The sequence below is a fragment of the Lissotriton helveticus genome, chromosome 7, assembly GCF_964261635.1.
Source record: "Lissotriton helveticus chromosome 7, aLisHel1.1, whole genome shotgun sequence".
NCBI lineage: Eukaryota > Metazoa > Chordata > Amphibia > Caudata > Salamandridae > Lissotriton > Lissotriton helveticus.
Window position 1 is genome coordinate 1,653,765,998 of NC_136068.1, and position 18,442 is coordinate 1,653,784,439.

General features: G+C 43.6%; 1 protein-coding gene across 1 annotated transcript in view; it reads left to right on the plus strand.

Moving 5' to 3' along the window:
* The window catches only part of LOC144770638 (trypsin-like), a 140,179-nt gene that overhangs the window by 10,412 nt on the left and 111,325 nt on the right, over positions 1-18,442 (plus strand). The window contains exon 2 of the mRNA XM_078655333.1: positions 14,142-14,298. Within this exon, the coding sequence (XP_078511459.1) occupies positions 14,142-14,298 (157 nt within the window). The remainder of the gene's footprint in view (positions 1-14,141; positions 14,299-18,442) is intronic.

The window sequence follows — 18,442 nt, forward strand, 5'->3', positions numbered from 1 at the left end:
GCACACTGCTTTTTACACCCAGGGAGCTGCATGTCAGCAGCTCCCCTCCCTTTTTTAAAGAAAAAAAGAAATGGTTCAGGCACTGGGGGATGGGGTCCCTGGGGCATAAATCCGCCTTGGGAGGGGGGCCACACAGCCCCCTCACGTTTTTTTTTTTAAATGTAAAAAAATGGGTCAGCCCCACAGGGGTCAAGAGAAGGGGGTCCACGCTGCCCCCCTTTCTTTAAAAAATGAAAATCTAAAGCTGGCAACTCGCCAGTGGCTCCGCTCCCTTTCTCTACTACTATGCAAAGGTTCTTGCTCTTCTGCTGCAAGTTCAGCCGTATTGAATTTTGGAGAAATAGTGCTTTCTGGGGGTAGATTATTCCACACTTTGGAGGAAGTTGTCATGCTCTGGGGTCTTGCCCTGCACCTCACTGGACAGGAGTTCTCTCCTGCTTGACCCCAGAGACTTCTGAGTAAATATGTGAGAGATGAACAGCATCTCAGATCTGCTGCTTGAAACTAAGGGTGTAGAAGGCTTACCTAGCTGGAAACTTGATTTGCACCACCAGACCTTGCATTCTGACTAACTGCTCCTCCTGCATTTTCTGGACTTACGTCCCTTTGGATTTAACTTGCTTCACAAGAAATAAAAAGTGGACTCCCTGAAAGCTACAGGTTAATAGAGCTCACCTGTACCATCACCACCAGGAATCCCCAGCCTAGAGTGTGTCCAGGCGATTTGTAAGGGTTTTGTCTGAATGGATTGTGGGAACTGAAGTCCCAAATTTTCAAGGACCATCTTGGAGCTTCCAGACCCTTGGCTTGTATTTTAGACCCGTTGGACCCTCTAGAGGAACTTCAGGAAGAAGTTATAGAAGTTTGGAGAAGATTAGCACAACTTTAGAAAAAAACTCTATATGGTGACTACGTGCTAAAAATGGTGTTTATTCTTTAAAAATTCATATCTCCGGGTCCCTAGTTCTGCATTTATGTTGTTTTGGTGTCATTTTAAAGATACAAATATTTCCTATTTTTAGAAATTGGTTTTGGATTTTTATTATGTCTTGTGTGTTATTTTTTACTGAATTGGTGTTTTAAATGCTTTAAATATCTGTCTCCTAAGTTAAGCCTGCCTGCACTCAGTCAAGCTAACATGGGAATAATTTATTAAGACCTGTACTGAGCCATAGACTGTGTTAGTGGCCTTATTGCCAGTGGTAGATGCATATTTACCACTACTAATAACCCACTTTCCAACACCAGCTCCATAACTCCTGTGGCCCTGCTAATGACCAATGCCTATGCCATCAAAAAGATGAAGGCGTTGTGTGCAGTTAGTCTCTCAGCTCTCTTTCAGACACTGTAAACAAATCTGCAAACCTTAATACCACTGCACAAAACCAGAATGTGAACAGGGAAATGCACAGCACATTCCAAGAAACCTGTACACGAAGCTGAAATCAAACATGCACAGAGGCTCCTCTGACACTGGTGTACCCAGGTGTATTGTGACATGTAATATACTTCCAGAATTGTGGCCTAGGTCTTCCATCTGCAGATCCCCTGCAGGTCATTCTTGTTACTGCCTTCCTACCGTCCTGTGTCTTCCTTTCCCCTGCTGCACCCCCTCTCCTACCAGGTCCCCCTGCCTACTCCCTACAGATACTCCCAACTCTCTAGCCCATGATTCCCCCCTCCCTCTGCTCTAGCTTTCCTTCCTGCTCTCACAGTGCCTCTTATCTGCTAGAGGAGCCATGGGCAGCATAGACCCCCTTGAGTCATATCCAACCTCAGGTAGCAGCTCAGGGTGTGTCCTCAGAGGGACCTCACTGTTCCCTAGTCTCTGTTGCCTACTGTCGGCTTAGTGCCATGCAACCAACTGCATAACCCATTGGCATGCGATGATCAGGATGCCACCCAGGCTACAATTACAATATACCCACTATAGAGTGACCTTATACAAACCAGGGTTCTGCAGCCAGGCTCATGCATCGGGGAAAGCCTGGAGAGATTGAGAGGACAAAGACTCTCTGAAGTCTTCTGGGCATAAGGGTGGTAGTGCTCTCTCTCACCTGGGTCTAAGAAGTGGGCAAGCAACTGCTGTTTAATTCCCATTGGAGCTAAGCCGACAGCTGAAATTAGGCAGTCCCCCATGTACTGCTAATACCCTGCTGATCTCCCAGACTTGCCTTTCATCAGTCAGCTCTGGAGTCCGCATTTTCTCGGATAGACAATGCATGTATTGCTTTGGCTATATGACACGATTTTAACATATAGCCGGTCACACCTAACACACACATCAGAAATGTGTTGCACACATTGCAGTTTTGAGTACAAACACAGAATTTGGGCAATCACTGTTACCACCTAGACACTTTGCAATCACATTATGTGACCCCACACACATGTACGTACACCACAACCTACAAGCATTACAGCTACATACACACAATGTGCGGCTCTAGCACACACACACACACACACACACACACACACATGCACACACATACACACCCACACACACTTCTTGCAGAAAATCTGCAAGCAAAATCCAGCCACAAACATTATAAAATGTCATCGAATACAATCCGGCTGCAGTGTCTACACACCCAAAGAAGAGAACATCCTAGACTGCCCACTCACAGACAACTTTATTTTCACCCACCCACACTAGAGAAAACAATTGTAAAACATTCCTGGCTCGTATGGAGACGTAATGTAGAAACTGAGCAAATATACCCTCCCAAAGGAGAGACAAACACAGCAAATACAGAAATACTGAAATGATACTGCTGAGCGTGCGATGTGTGTATACGTTGCATTACACCTTTGGACTGAATTTAAAGCAAGGAAGTGTGGCTCCACAAAGTTACCTTTCACAGACGTCTCAGGTGAAATAGAGAATGGTCTCCAGCACCTAATGTGTCCTCACTCAGCAAATTGCCCCCAGGGTCTAGACCTCAGAGCACTGCTCAGAGAGTGCTCTGTCGCTGCCTTGCATATATAGATATGTAACAGCGTAGCATTAGGATCCCGCTGATAAATAAAGGCACAGCACTAAACCTGCAAACATGTACCCTTGCATAGCCACCTTTACTCCTTCTCTTCTTCATTTGCGTCCGTGATAGTGCAGTTGAAGGTCACTGCTTCACAGCAATCAGGCAGGCACGTGCAGATGGCTTCCAGTCCTGTCAAGTGGCATTGCTGGGCTGAGGAGGAACATGACTTATGATGCTAGGTGTCAGACAGGCTTCTCTTTTATGACTGCAGGAGCCGCACTGGTGGGTAGAACGTGTACCATACGAGGAGTGACCCCAGGCTGAACCATAGTTTTAGCTAGAAGAAAGTGTGGCACATAAGAGACTGTGGCCCTGAAAGTTCTGAACCGAGCTGCTTTTTAGGTTTGGCCTCCATCAATTCATTCTATTATTTCCTTCTTTCACTTTTGCTTTTTCAAAATGTTGCTATTACATATCAGTACTATACCACGAGTACCAGCACCATATATTGCCTTTTTGTACATAGACAAGTCATAACATTTTAACAGACTTTCTGTAACTTATATTGTACAACTACTCAGCAAGCTACAACTTACAACCAAAACAGCTTATTATTAATCTCATAGGCAAAATGTAATGCATTTTCCATTGCTTGATAATTGCCAGGAACCACTGCTGCCTCTGCAGTCATACAAAAAAAAGGCAGTTCAGCTAATGAGATGCCTGACCCAGCTACAGAAAACATCTATTAGAGCCTGAAAAACAAACATTGGCAAAGTCAATGGTTTTTAGCTGTGCTTTACAGAATTCCCTATACTGAGCAGCGTGACGAAATAAGAAAAAAAGGCTATTGCATCATTTTATAGACACTGCTTGTGAACGTGCCTACATAAGGAGATAGACACATTGTATTTTAATTTGACAATTCAAATTGGATCAGAAAATAAAAAGAAAAAAGTGCAGAAACATTATGGGCAGGGGGTTGAAGCAACATAGAGGACACAGATGAGGGAAGTAACATGGAGGGCATGGGGGAGCAACTTGGAGCTGGGAGGGAGTAGAAGGGGAAAGGTACGAATGCAACATTGGCAGGGGGAGTACACGAGGGCAAGCACATCACAGAGGGGGCGGGAAGAAGCACTCCAGAGAGAGGGCAGCACGGAGAGGGCAAGTTATAACAGCTGGAACAAATATGCCCTCTCTTGGAATGCTTAAACAAAAAGAAAAAAATAGATCCTGAAAAGGTAGCAGAGGAAGTACACATGTAATGCATCCATGCTCCTGGGGTGGGACAACCAGTGTTTAATTTGAGCTGGTGGTTTCCAGAGCCCAGCGCCAGCACTTAATTGTCAATACTGGTGCTTGTGACAATCTGCCACAAGGTTGTGCTGTCTGACTAATTTAGACCTGAACACAACAACAGTTAATTATTAATTCAATATACATTAAAAATGACTAATACCCGCCGCCCAAGTCAATCTTTTAGCTTCGGGGGCCTTGAATGTCTGAATTTTCACACTTGTAGAAGAGTGACGGTTAGTAGCTGTGTAATTACTCAACTTGACAGCATGGCATGGGCAATACGTGGTGCAAGCTGCAGGGACCTCATGACGAGCCCTGGCACTTATTTCATTTTACAAATTAAGCACTGGCAGACAACACATGACGAGGAAGCTAACAAATCAGAAACAAAGCAAATTAAAGTGACAATGAAGCCAATCAATGATAAGCAAAAGGCAGACTCTCTGTGCAGTGTTTGCTGGCAATACATCTAGCAACAGACAGCACAAGCGCAGTCTAGTCGGAGACACCTAAACCAGGGAGTATCCGCTTGACAAAATATCAATGCTCCAATCTGGATAGAAAGTCTGTTTAGGATAGAGACAGCTGGGTGACGAGAAGAAGGGAGAAATGTGACAGGTGCTTCAAAGACGAAAGGCTGAAGTCAAAGATCTAACTGATGATGACTGAGAGTGAATGAATGAATAGGGTGCTTTCACCACCATCAATAACAGGAAAGCACCCATTGGAAGCTTACCACTGCTCGAGGTACTGCAGACTGGGCTTAACCATGTGGTACATGTAGTTACCAGCTCTCGTCACCTGTGAACAGCCAATCTCATACGTAGTGCTAAATTCAGAGGATGCAGTCTGTGAATTATACATGCTGTGCTCCTGTTGATCATAACTAGGGATCCCAGTTTTCCATTGGTACTGATTTTTTACAGATAAATACAGACTGAAAACAATTTATTTTCCTGTCTGTATTTATTTCTAAAGGATCACTGAAATATTATCGACGGCCAAAATATCGAGTTGCCAAAATATCGTTGACTAATTATCGACTACAAAACTATCGAGTTTATATACTTATTTAACTAACTACAAAAATATCGAGTAAATAATATCGAGTCTATAAAATATCGACTTCAATAATATAGACAAACAATATATCGACTACAAATATATCGTTTGCAAGCTAAATAACCCTAACACTACAAAAATATCGACTACCAATATATAGACTTCTAAAATATCGTTTTTGTGATTTATCGACTTCGGATTATACACAATATATATGTAAAATGATGCATAAATAGTCAAGTAAGTATTGTAAAGTATATATTAATTTTTTAAATGTAAATCAATTGAAATTAATATAATTTAATTTAATTTCATTTAATTTATTTAATTTATATTTAATTTTATTTTATTTTTACCCTGTACCCCTGTACCCCAAAAACCCAAAACTGACCTGGCCTGAACCCTACAAATACCCCTTTACTCAAAAACTAGGAACTGACCATGAACCCTAAAAATACCCCTTTACCCAAAAACTAAAAACTGACCCTGAACCCTAAAAATACCCCTTTATCCAAAAACTAAAAACTGACCCTGAACCCTAAAAATACCCCTTTACCCCAAAACTAAAAACTGACCCTGAACCCTAAAAATACCCCTTTACCCAAAAACTAAAAACTGACCCTGAACCCTAAAAATACCCCTTTACCCAAAAACTAAAAACTGACCCTGAACCCTAAAAATACCCCTTTACCCAAAAACTAAAAACTGACCCTGAACCCTAAAAATACCCCTTTACCCAAAAACTGAAAACTGACCCTGAACCCTAAAAATACCCCTTTACCCAAAAACCCAAAACTGACCCTGAACCCTAAAAATACCCCTTTACCCAAAAACCCGAAACTGACCCTGAACCCTAAAAATACCCCTTAAAAAAACCCAAACATATTACATTTTAAATATAATTATATACTTACCAATACTTACGTTGTAATGGTATGCGTTGTAAAGGTACCTACGTTGTAAAAACATGCGTTGTAAATACATGCGTTGTAATGGTTTTTGCGTTGTAAAAGGTTCGTTGTAATGGTAGTGCGTTGTAAAAGTTGCGTTGTAAAGGTTGTTTCCCATTATAATTTACTATTCCAACTCCAGTCAGGCATATATCAGGGTAGGTGTTGGACACTGATTCTAAATAAATGTTCCCACATATTATTTGTGATTTACACTATATATAATATATTTGATCATTTAGTATTTTTTATATAAAAACGTTTATTTTTGGTAATAATTTATTTTAAAAATATGACTTTGAATTAATATTTTTATTCTAAATGTTTTAAATTTATGTGCAAATTTGTATCTTGTATGACCTATTTTTGTAATTATTTTTCACATATTTAATTATTTTATTTGTGTTATAAAATAATATTTATGTTATTTTCTGATATTTTTTATTTGTATTTTTATCCTTTTTATTTTTTTATAATCTGTTTTTTAATGTATCTGTATATTGTTCTAAAATTAAATAGATTTAACTATTTCTTACATATTTTATGATTGTAATTCTTAGATCTTTTTTCTTCTTCTTTTATTAGCAATTTTTCTTATTAATATTTGATAAAATTATTAATAATTATTTTTAAATATTATTTTATTTTATAAATATTTGATTAAATTAATCATAATTATTTATAATTATAAATTTTTTTGAAAGTATTTGATTAAATTATTAATATTTATTTATAAATATTACAATAAAAAATTAAATATTTTTTTTTATAAATATTTTTTTTATTTTTAATTAGGTATTTTACATATATTATCCCATATTTATCTATTTGTTTCCTATTTTTGTGAAGATTTCTATATCAATTTTTTAATTTTTAATAAATATTTTATATAAAATAATTATATTTATAAACATTTGTATTTTTTTAATTTTATACTACATTTATAGATTTTTACACTTTTTATTACATATTTTTAAATTACTCCCCACCCTTATCCCCTATTAAGCCAACATCCCGCTCCTAAACATTAACATTAATTTCTATATTTATATAAATATATATCTAATTTTTTATATTTATTAATAATATTTTATTAACATTTTATCTATACTTTTTCGATATTTTTTACTATTACTACATATCGATATTAATACTACTCGATATTTTTGAGTCGATATTTTTGTACTCGATATTTTTTTCACATTAAATAATACGATATTTTCTACTTCGATATTCTTTTTTTCGATATTTTCCTATAATCGATATTTTTGACTCGATATTTTGTCCTTTCGATATTTTGGAGTCGATATTATGACTAGTTACCATTTCTAAATACAGAAAATAGGCCTTCTTTGGATGATTTTTTTCTACTGTCTGTCATAAGTGCAAGGTCAGTAGGTGTTCAGATTGAGAGGTATGGAAGGTGAAAAAAGACAATAGATTTCCTAATTAAGCTTAATTAAGTGCAGATCTACAGTTATTTATGCTATCCTACAATGTAAGTATTTTCAGATGACGCTGTTGCACTGTATACAGCTGAAACCTTTGGGACATTCAAATGCGAGTATACATTTATCAGTTAAATAAATGTGGATCAAATACTCCCTGCAGCTTCAATTATACAGAAAATGCAACAAAAAAAATGAATAAATACGGAATTAACTTGCAAAAAAAAATGTGGATAAATACAGACGGAAATTTCGAAAAAATAAATACCATAAAACTGGGAACCCTAATCAAAAAGCTGTATACACTGGTGGGTTTCTGTATTACTAAACATTTGTCACATGTTTCCACTGTAGTGAAAAACAGCTACGAATGTACTCCATCTGTGCAATATCTCACAGTGAAGCGCTATCCGAATATATCAAAGGTCCTATGGAAAACATATTGCAGAGTGCCATTTCCTTGTCCAATAATATTGTAGTTATATTGCATACTTATTTGCTTTGAAATATAGTCATTGATGTAGCTAGCTGCAAAATATTAACAGTAAAACGCTTGCTCATGTTGTTTCCACACTGTCCTCTGCATGACTAGTATTGCTCAGCGATGTCTGTGCGATACAAATGGTGCTGTGAGCAGCTATAGAACACTTAGGGGCATATTCTCACGGTGTTATAGCTGCGTTATCAGGACTTTATCGCAGCTAAAGTTGCGATAAAATCCTCACCCGATTCACAAGCTGGTGCTAACAGCCCATAGCCCCAGTTTACCTGCTATAGCAGCCGCAAAAAACATCAACACAGATGACCCGCGCAATTATCACTAATGAGATGGAGAGTAGGCGCTCCTGTGACAAAAGCCGCAACAACACCACTCCCCAGCATTCTCAAAGACCAGCCAGATTAGCGATACGACCACAAAACATGTGATAAGGCACATTAGCAGCAAGAAATTAACAACTGCTCTGACCTGGTGTAAGCCCAGAGCCACACCTGACGGGCAACAGATGCCATGGAGCCACTGATCATGCAGCTGGGAGACCCAACAGGACCACACCACCCACTGCCACCACCCCCAAGACCCCCCCATCCCGGGCCCCCTACCCCCTCCGGACAAAGACATGCCACATCAACTAGACGGAATCATGTACCAAATAATCCGCCTGATGTCGCACAATCACATTTAGTGACATGCATGTGTCGTCACTAAAATGAGCATCACACATTCAACTTCGAATTAACAAATTAAAATGTACTCAAATAAACACAAAACAGAGTTGAATACACATGGCGGCTCCCCTAGGGACAATTTGTAGGTCACAGACTGCAAGACAAAAATCATGATGAGAAGGTGTGTCTTGCGCACATCAAAGGACAGAGAGAGAGCGAAGGAGAGAGAGGGATACAGAGAGAGAGAAAGAGAGGGAGCGAGAGAAAGGCGGACAGAGAGGGGGAGAGAGAGAAAGACGGTCAGAGAGGGCTAGAGAGAGAAAGACCGACAGGGAGGGGGAGAGAGAGATAGACGAACAGAGAGGAGGAGAGAGAGAAAGACGGACAGAGAGGGGGAGCGAGAGAAAGATGGACAGAGGGGGGGAGATATAGATGGACAGAGAGAGGGAGAGAGAAAAAGATGGACAGAGAGGGGGAGAGAGAGACAGACGGAGAGAGAGGGGGAGAGAGACACAGATAACAGAAGAGATGTACGGGGAGAGAGAGTGCTGACACTGTGCACCAAGGCCACAACGCTCACCTGCTGACACCGGTGTGTCTCTAACAACGTGCTGGTATGTAGTGCAGTTCACCAGGTCCCACATCTGAAACAGATCCGTCATCTGAAACAGAGTCCAGATACCGGAATGACAAAGTACATGCAATTGCACACAACATCATCGCCTGTCCATCCCTGCGCACCATGCAGATGCGCCCCAGCCCCTCTGGCCACCCAGTGGTGCATGCCTGACCCTGCGCACTCAGGCAGATGCACCCAGCCCCCCCGCTGCTCAGCGGTGCATGTCTGCCCCTGTGCACCCAGGCAGATGCACCCAGCCCCTCCTGCCTCCCAGTGGTGCACGCCTGCCCCTGCGCACCCAGGCCTCACTGCTCACCTTCTGCCACTGGCGTGTAGCAATGAGGGCCCACCACGTGCCGCTGCAAGCCACAAGCGTGGGGCCCCGTACATGGCACCCTCCACATCATGCAGCTCAGCTCCACAGGCCACCAGGTGTCACATTTGATTCTGGGTCTTGATTTTGCCATTGCAGAGGACATACCAGTGCAGCCGGCATCATCGCAGGCTGCACATCCACTCAGCCTTTTTGGTGCCACTAACTCTGTGATCCAGGAGGCAACGCCATGTGGCGGTACGCCCCCACTGTCCGTTGGCTCTGGCCTACCCTGCGGACCAGCAGGGCACACAAAACCTGAGCAGTGCGGACCGCCAGGACGGGGCATCATTGCAGGCTGCACACCCTCTCAGCATTTTAGGTGCCCCTACCTCAGTGACCCGAAAGTCACCGTCCCGTGGCGGTGTGGCTGTGCCGGCCACAGTGTATCCGGTGCCACCAAGTCTGTGCCCCGCAAGTCATGGACCCTCCATGATTGGGTATCGTGGTGGGAACGCCACCATGTCACCTCCGGGACGACGGAATGTGAAGTTGCAGGGCCTTGGGCCCCCATGCCTCCATGAACACCACACGGATACACCCTGAGAGAGGTTGGAAATGGCATCGAGCACATGCGCCCGGCCCTTTTTATTGGCAGGCTCACATGTCCTGTCACGCGTGTGCTGGATGGGTGTGGTGTTGGTGTATACCAGCCGTGAGGGAGTGACTGTGGCTTGCTGACAGCTAGACCTGTGATCAACAGATTACTACAGGGCAGACCTGGGACATGTAGCATTGCTGTTCCCCCCCCATGAGTGTAAGAGGAGTGGGCTGGCCTGGCGTATGCCAGTCCAGCATAAGGGTTTGAACAATGACCCCGGGGCTGGGCGTGGTTCTGCACGGGGCAGGACAAGGAAGTAACAAAGGCGTGTGTCCCTGTTGTTGCGTCAGCGCCACCCAGGCAACATTTGGCAATGTGTCACCCTGTGACCCAAGTCAAACGACATGAGCCATATGGACGTAAGAGGAATTCACTGAGCCTACATTTATCCATACTTCCACACTTGAAATACCATAGACATGACATATTTGTGTGATTAGGAATGTTTAATGCACATTCAGTGGAGTGTTGCATCTGGAGCAGTACAGGGCCGTGAAAACCCCACATGACGATGTTGGCCCCTGGAAGGCCAGCTAGAGTCCTTCAGAGAATGACAAGTTCAAGGGAAGAGTAAGAGTTCAGTCCGCAGACTGATTGCTGTGTCATTGGCGATCAAACAGTATATGACAGTCCATGTCGAGGTCCAAGGTGAGTGTTGCAGGGTGCATCAGGGGACAGTTGAAGGTGATGATGCAGAGGGCAGAACCAAGCAGAAACAGGCAATATGGCGGAGATGAATGCTACTGTGTCCTTCTTACCACAAAGGCCGTTTCATCCGCATCTTCTTCCTCTGCTGTTTCATGTGCCTCACGTGTGGGTGATGGTGCCCTTTCTCCAGCACTGTGTGGCAGTGACACCGCAGGGGCTGGAGGTGGAATGTTTGCCGCACTATGTGGCACTGACACTTCAGGGGCGGAGATGTGGATGTAGTGGTAGCAGCAGCATGCATCAGCACCAGGCCTTGTGGCATCAATGCCATGATGATGGTTTTGAGGTCATTGAGGAACCCAGCTACCACTCGCTGGTGTGCAGCCGTGGTAGCCGCTCTTTCCGCGTTCGCCCCCTTCATGGTCTCCATTAACCGCAGCATGTTTCCCAACTCCCGTGTGACATCACTAGAGCCACTCTGACTGGACAGTAGTTCTATTCTCTGAGTCAGGCTCCAACTATGTCAGCCATGGTCTGTTGGAGAGCATGGAGCAGGCTATGGGTGTCTGTTAGGGACCGTGAGTGGTCCCTGATGGGACTTAGACACCCACGTATGGCATCTAGTTTTGCTGCCATGCGGTCGAGCCTACCTGCACCTGTTCAGCCAGCTGCTCCTGGCACCCCAAACACTGCATTGGAAGGCCAGGTGTTCTTCGTGGGGGTCCTGGTTGGCAGCCGAGGTGGTGGGTGCTGCCTGCTGTGTGGTCTGTGCAGGGGGTGGGGTTTTCTCATTGCAGCTGGGCTCCCCTGCTCCTAGAGGTGGGCTGCTAAGGGTGTCAATGAACTCTTGGAGGGCGTTGAAGTCGAAGCTGTGGTGGTCTTCTTCATCATCAGAGAAGAGAGGGTCGGGTTGCTCTGCAGGAGGTGGTGATTCTCCCTCTGCAATGTGAAGGGGAGATGCAGTTTAACACTGTGTTCACATGTATGTTGTCGCATTGTACATGTTTACATACACACTGCATGACTGTGCACATCGTGGCTGTTCGGGAGGAGCTGCCTATTTGATGGGGGACAGTGGACATTTCGACATTTGTACTTGTACATTATCAACTCGCATTTTCCTGCAATGCCAATTGTGATTGACCAGTGTCTACACCCAGTTGGCATCAGTTGTGTTCTGTGTTCTGTGTTCTGTGTTGCGGTTTGTGCCACATTGTTGTCAGTGTTGATGTGCTCTGCATGTTATGTGTGTGTGCTGCATTTTTGAGGAGTGGCCCCTGCTGCTCTGAATTTGCTGCCGCTTATCCCTTTACTGTGATGTGCCTTTGACTTCTGTGCTTATGCAGGGCTGAGATATTGCATTCTTGGGTACATTGGTCTCTTGGTAGGAGTTGGGGTCTGGGGCATGGTTTGTCTGCCAATGTGCTCAGCTCAATTGTGCATGTGTGCCATTGTGCCCATCTCCCCCGTCCCCCCAGTTCCTGGTCATTACTCACCCTGGTGCTGTTGTGTCCGATCATGTTGAAGAGTGTCCGGTCCCCCAACTCCTGCCACCGTCTCCCCACTGATGACTGTGGACACCATTTCCTCCATATCCTCCACCTCCTCCTGTGGCGCAGGACTCACACCTCCAGTCTGCATTACTGCCTTCCAGCTTCCAGTTGTTGGACAATTTCAGCTTGGTTTTGCGCTTGACATCATTCCAGCGCCTCTTGACCTCTTCCATTATCCTCGTCAGCACTTCCACTGCATTCACCTTGTCCACGATGGACTGCCATAGTCCGTTTTTGGTTGCCAATGACACTGTGGATGTGACGAGCAGTTGTTGATGGTGTTCTACCACCTCTGTTATCAGTATCCTGTTTTCCTGCGGACCTAACCGCTTCTTCCTACTCTTCTTCTCCTTGGCATTCCCTGACCCTGTTGTCCCAAGCTGGTCCTCTGGGGGACTTATGGGGTTCTGGTTCTCTTCTGTACTTGCTCCGGCAACATCTATTGTGCTTTGATGTTGTTTGGCATTTGTTTGTTTGTTTTTTTCTACTTTTATGGTGATTTTTCCCGCCTGCCGCGCGTGAATTGCTGGCCTTTTGCTGGTTTTCGCTGATTTTTGTATTGCAATTGGCCTCTTTGCAGCTTTTTTTTGCGTTTGTGTTTCGCTTTTTTGCAGCATGGTGCTGATTTTAATGCGCCATTTGACACGTAATCTGGTGACTATCGCATGGTACCGCAGTGTTGTTAATGCTTAGTTAACACAGAGTGATTTTCCCGTGATAGACTGTGATGTTGAGAGTTGCGTTAAGTTACTTTTGCAATGGTTATCACACGTTCTTGAGAATATGCCCCCTAAAGCGCTATGAAATCCTTATTTTCAAGAACGCCTATTTTTGTAACATTTACACTACTCAGTTGTTCTAATTAATGTTATACTCACTGCTGATGGATACTAGTTTTCAGTAAGCGCACAAGCAATGCAACCTACCACATAATACTTGCGAAATTAGAAAATTGAAGCAGTAGCCTTTGTACTGGGGTCCCAAGAAAAAAAGGAAGTGAAAGCATGTTTGTTTGGGTGCATGAACAAATAATTATGTGATATCAGCTACAATTTAGGTACCTCCAAGGGGAGTGGTGAATGAAGAATGCATACTCAACATGAAAGCACACCCGGGTGAGGTTTCTCAGTAAGGACTTCACTGTTTCAAATAAAAAAGAAACTCGAATTCTTGCACAAAAGTTGCTTAGTGTTGAAGCACCTAGTTTGTGTCCGTAGAGATAAAGGCCATATATTCGTCAACTTCACATATTTTTTTTCACAAGCATCTTGTTCCCTTCTGGACCCATCCACTGCCTGATGAGCTGGAAGGGTTCATTCAGCTGAAGTGGGGGATTTTATGGTAAAATAGCAGCAGTGATGGGCGATCAGTAGTGAAAATAAGTGTGTTTTAATCTGAAATGTTACTGACAAGAACCCCCACCTTATTTTCCAGTTGTCACATCAGAAGATGAAAAGATAATTGGAGGATACGTATGTGTGCCCCACTCACAACCCTGGCAGGTCTCACTACAAACTGTTGGAAGACACATCTGTGGAGGGGTGCTCATTGATGCACAGTGGGTACTAACAGCAGCTCACTGCCTCGAGGAGTAAGTGTAATGTGATTGTACCTGTGATGATGAATTAGCGGTGCACCTGTTTACGTTGATTAAATACAGAGCCAACGTTCTGTATTAAATCAACTACATTTTAATATATTTAAGCAAATACACATGTGGATGTCTCTTCCAGAGATGTGGCTTCATTATGAAGCAACTGCTGCTATAGATGTTGCTATTTGTGATGAAAGGGACAAACTTGAGTAGTAGTTTTATCAAGTCATTTGTTTCCTCTGATAGTCCCTAGTCTTTTTTATGCATTTGTATTGACATTGTTATTGTGCAAACACAAACGGATTTACACCTTCAACGGACCGCCCACAGTTAGCATCTTATTTCCTCCAACACGGTATACCTATCAGAAACAAATATGCGCCAAACTACCATAGCCATAGTTGATCAATATTCAGTGTGAAGAGGGGTCCCTTCCAACATACTCTGAGGACAGCAAGTACACTGCCAAGGGCCGGGGGCATATATTCTTGGATTGTGATGTTCCTGGCAGTTCTTGAGTGTAAACCTACATTTATTCTTGAAAGCAGAGGTCTTCAAACTGAGGGATGGGCTCCCTAGGGGGTCTAAATTGATTTCAGGAAAATGGCGGCTTGTGGATTTTAAAGGTGGTAGGACACAAATATGGTAGCTGAGTATAATGCACAAGCATAGCGAGGGGGCTTGAAGTGTCTACTTCCTTCCTCTTCTTCTTATAGCCACACGCTAGCACCACCACCCACATATAATACTTACATACCATATTGTACTATTCAACAACAGGCCACACCATACCATAATGTACGACAGGCCACGCCACACCATATCATACCTTAGGAAAGGCTACACCATATCATACCATACCATACAACATGGCTGAAAAACATTGCTAAAGCCTAAATATCTTGTCTAGGTAAGACCTATTGGGTTGGCCAATGTTTGCCTAATAAGAGGTGATAGACCCAATAATAGGGAGAGCTGAGTCAAGGATTTTATCTCGCTCTAGGAGTCCATCCCCAAGCAGAGCTTTGACAATATTTAACATGTAAATCATGCAGCAAACTTCATGTTAGAACATGAAAAGGAGTTTTCAAAATTCAAGAAAGTATGTTTCACACAGTAAAGCATTTCACCTTAGTACATCCCATGATATATCTTGATTGAGAAGTATTTATTAAAAGTAAACATTTTCAACAAAGAATTAGGACACAAACATTCCTTCCGCCGGCCCTTATGACAATGCTATTAGTAAACAAAGAGACAAGTGCACACTATATTTCAACACTGGGGGCATCAGTTTGATGCAGTTGAAACGGCTCCAATCACCAATTGGAATGCGGCCAGTAATCCCAAGGGCAGCTCTTTCCACGTGTGGGATTACGATGTCGGGTTTCGGCAGCCTTTCCGTGCCGGCCGTTCCGACACAGAAAGGCTGTCGGATCTCAACTTTGGAGTCCCCAGCAGGGCCCACTTTGATGCACAGCCCCCGGTTAGAGAATGAGTGCCCTCCTGTTGATCCCTGCACCTCCCATTTTACAATGGGAGCATGCATTCCGGCCAGAATACATGCTCCCATTGTGAAGTAAAGGAATGCAACCAAACAGTGTTCGGGCATATCCTAATTGGACGGTCTGGACCGCCGACCGGGTTTCGGTCAGTTTAATGGCTGAAACGCTGTCCGTCAGAAGAAACTCCACCCAACATCGTCATGTTTTCACTATATTTTGGCCTAGAATTCTATTATACATGGAGCAGCCTAATACTAGGCCATTAAATCAAACACAAGAGAGGTTTCTTTTGTACAGACAGCACACATCCTGAACTCACAAAGTTGTAGGTGCTCTCATATCTGGTAATGAACAAAAAGAAGACAGTGAAATAAAGTATTGCCCATGCCTAGGATCACACAACATGGCCTAGCTTGGAAGTCAGGATTGAGCCTCAATTTTCCAGTTTCATATTTCACAGTTCAGCCACCATTAACCTATCACTTTCTGACATCAAAGATAAGGCTTTTTTTAACTACTGAAGGATGAGTTTACAGACTAGGTGACAGAAACCTTGTTTGATTTTTAGAAAATTTAAATTGCACAGACCTTGCAGAAGGAAGCAAGAGTACTTCATAATGTTCAGCCAGGGGTAGAAAGTTTAGAAGTACACAACAAATAACCATTGGCAGTGCTTAACTAAGGTGAGCAGGGAGTATAAAGCCTTGGTTACATACGCTGAAGCTGATGTTTCGTCCTCCATGGCTGCAGTGCTGGCTCATGCTGGTAAGAGGCATGGCAAAGAGCAGCAGGGTCAGCTCAGGCAGCAGTCAGCAGTGGTGTATCAAAAGCCCCTGCAGCTCCCGTGGTGCAGGCCGCCCCGGACTGACCGTTGCGGGCACCGGGCAATCTCCCGGTGCGCCGCAAGGATGTTGGCTGGTTTTGGGCCCCTGGGGGCCGTTTTTGTTACAGGGCCGTTTTTGAATCGTTGCTACAAAAAACGCCCTGTAATAAAAATCGGCCGAAAACCAGCCCTGGCAAAGAGAGCGGTCACACAAAGGGGGATGTGGGGGGGCCGGCAGAGCACTTTGCCAGGGCCGGTTTTGGTTCTCAGTCCGGCCCTGGGTGCAGGGGGCGTCCAGGATCTTGGGGCCCCCTCTGGCACTGGCAGGTCGCGGCCCGGAGAAAGGGGGGCCCTCTGCATGAACTTTGCAGGGGGGGCTCAAGTTTCGTTGTGCCGCTGGCAGCCACGTCAACAGTACAGTTACAAACGAAAGAAGCAAACTTGCTTGCTGATCAGGACTGCTGGTTCCCCCACTTGGCTTCAGTCTCGGCTTTTAAAATACTTGGAAAAACCAGGCCCGAAAGGAGGTTAGAGGGGGCACTCCCTGCAATTTGGAAAAATGTAAAACACATCTCTGCACTGACCCAAAGCCTCGATGCAAGTCACCATGGACCCCTTCCCTGCCCCAACCCACCTATCGAAATCTAAGCTGGAAATGAACAACAGCAGTTGCTGGATATGAATGAAGAAGTCAGAGGTCAGTGAAACATCCACTCCTTCATTGTCCCCATAAGCCAGTCCCACCCTTGGTCATTCAGTTTAATTGAAGTGTTGAAAACTCTCCTTGGGCAATTGTAAATCACACCGAAATGAAAGCCTATACCTCGAAGATAAAATAATCCATGCCCACAGCTTTTCATGATTGGCCAGGCTTATGCCTTCAGAGTGAGGAAGACCTTGACCAGCCATAACATGTGCACAGAGAAGCCCAGGACATTCCATCAACCCCTCCTACTCGCCCACAAAAGATCACAGACTCAAACTGGTTTGTGACCCAGCAGCATGTGCAATTATAATTTATTTTTTTATAATAATAATAATCTTCATTCGGAGGTTGTCTCATCCAAAAAAGATATATTAAGAAAAAGAGACAAGCCATAAAACACATCATCAATACCGCTAAATGTCAATCTAAGTAATGTGCAAAAAACACGGAATCCATTCAACCATCAACACATCCAGAATTTCTAGATCTAAGTGCTGGTCTTAAGAAATTCATGATTGTAAAGAGCGTGTAATTGTTAGGCAACAGCTCCAAGTACATTAAGGCAACACTGGCTTGTCTAAAACTCATTGCTTTTAAAAGAGGTTTAAGATAGAATCTCCTGCGGTAAGTAAAATATTTCCCCGAGAGAAAAAAATGTAAGGCATCCTGTGGAGACCTATTGTTGCAGCCACAGGGACCTCCCATCTCATCATGTAAAACAAAGTCAGTCGGCAAAGCTGAAACATGATGGAGGTGGTTAAATCTAAAACAAGTTATTAAAAATCTATCCAAGGCCTTTCTTAAAATGCATAGATAATTCTCCATACCCTGTGCTGATTTTAAAAGAATGTGCCCTCTCACCGCTGGCTTGGTGAGCTCAATATTTTCACTGGAGGCTGTGGTATATTTAAAAAATAGCTCTATTACTATACTCAGGACCCGCGACTTCACTGAGTCAAGTTTTAGGAAAATATTTGCCCTGCTAATAGCAGAAAATGAATCTTCGACATACGTAGCCAGGGTTTTTTTAGTGCATGGTCTAATGATCAACAGTCTAAAACAATCAAACGGGTGAGAGCCAACTCATTGTGAGACCATATTTTCACC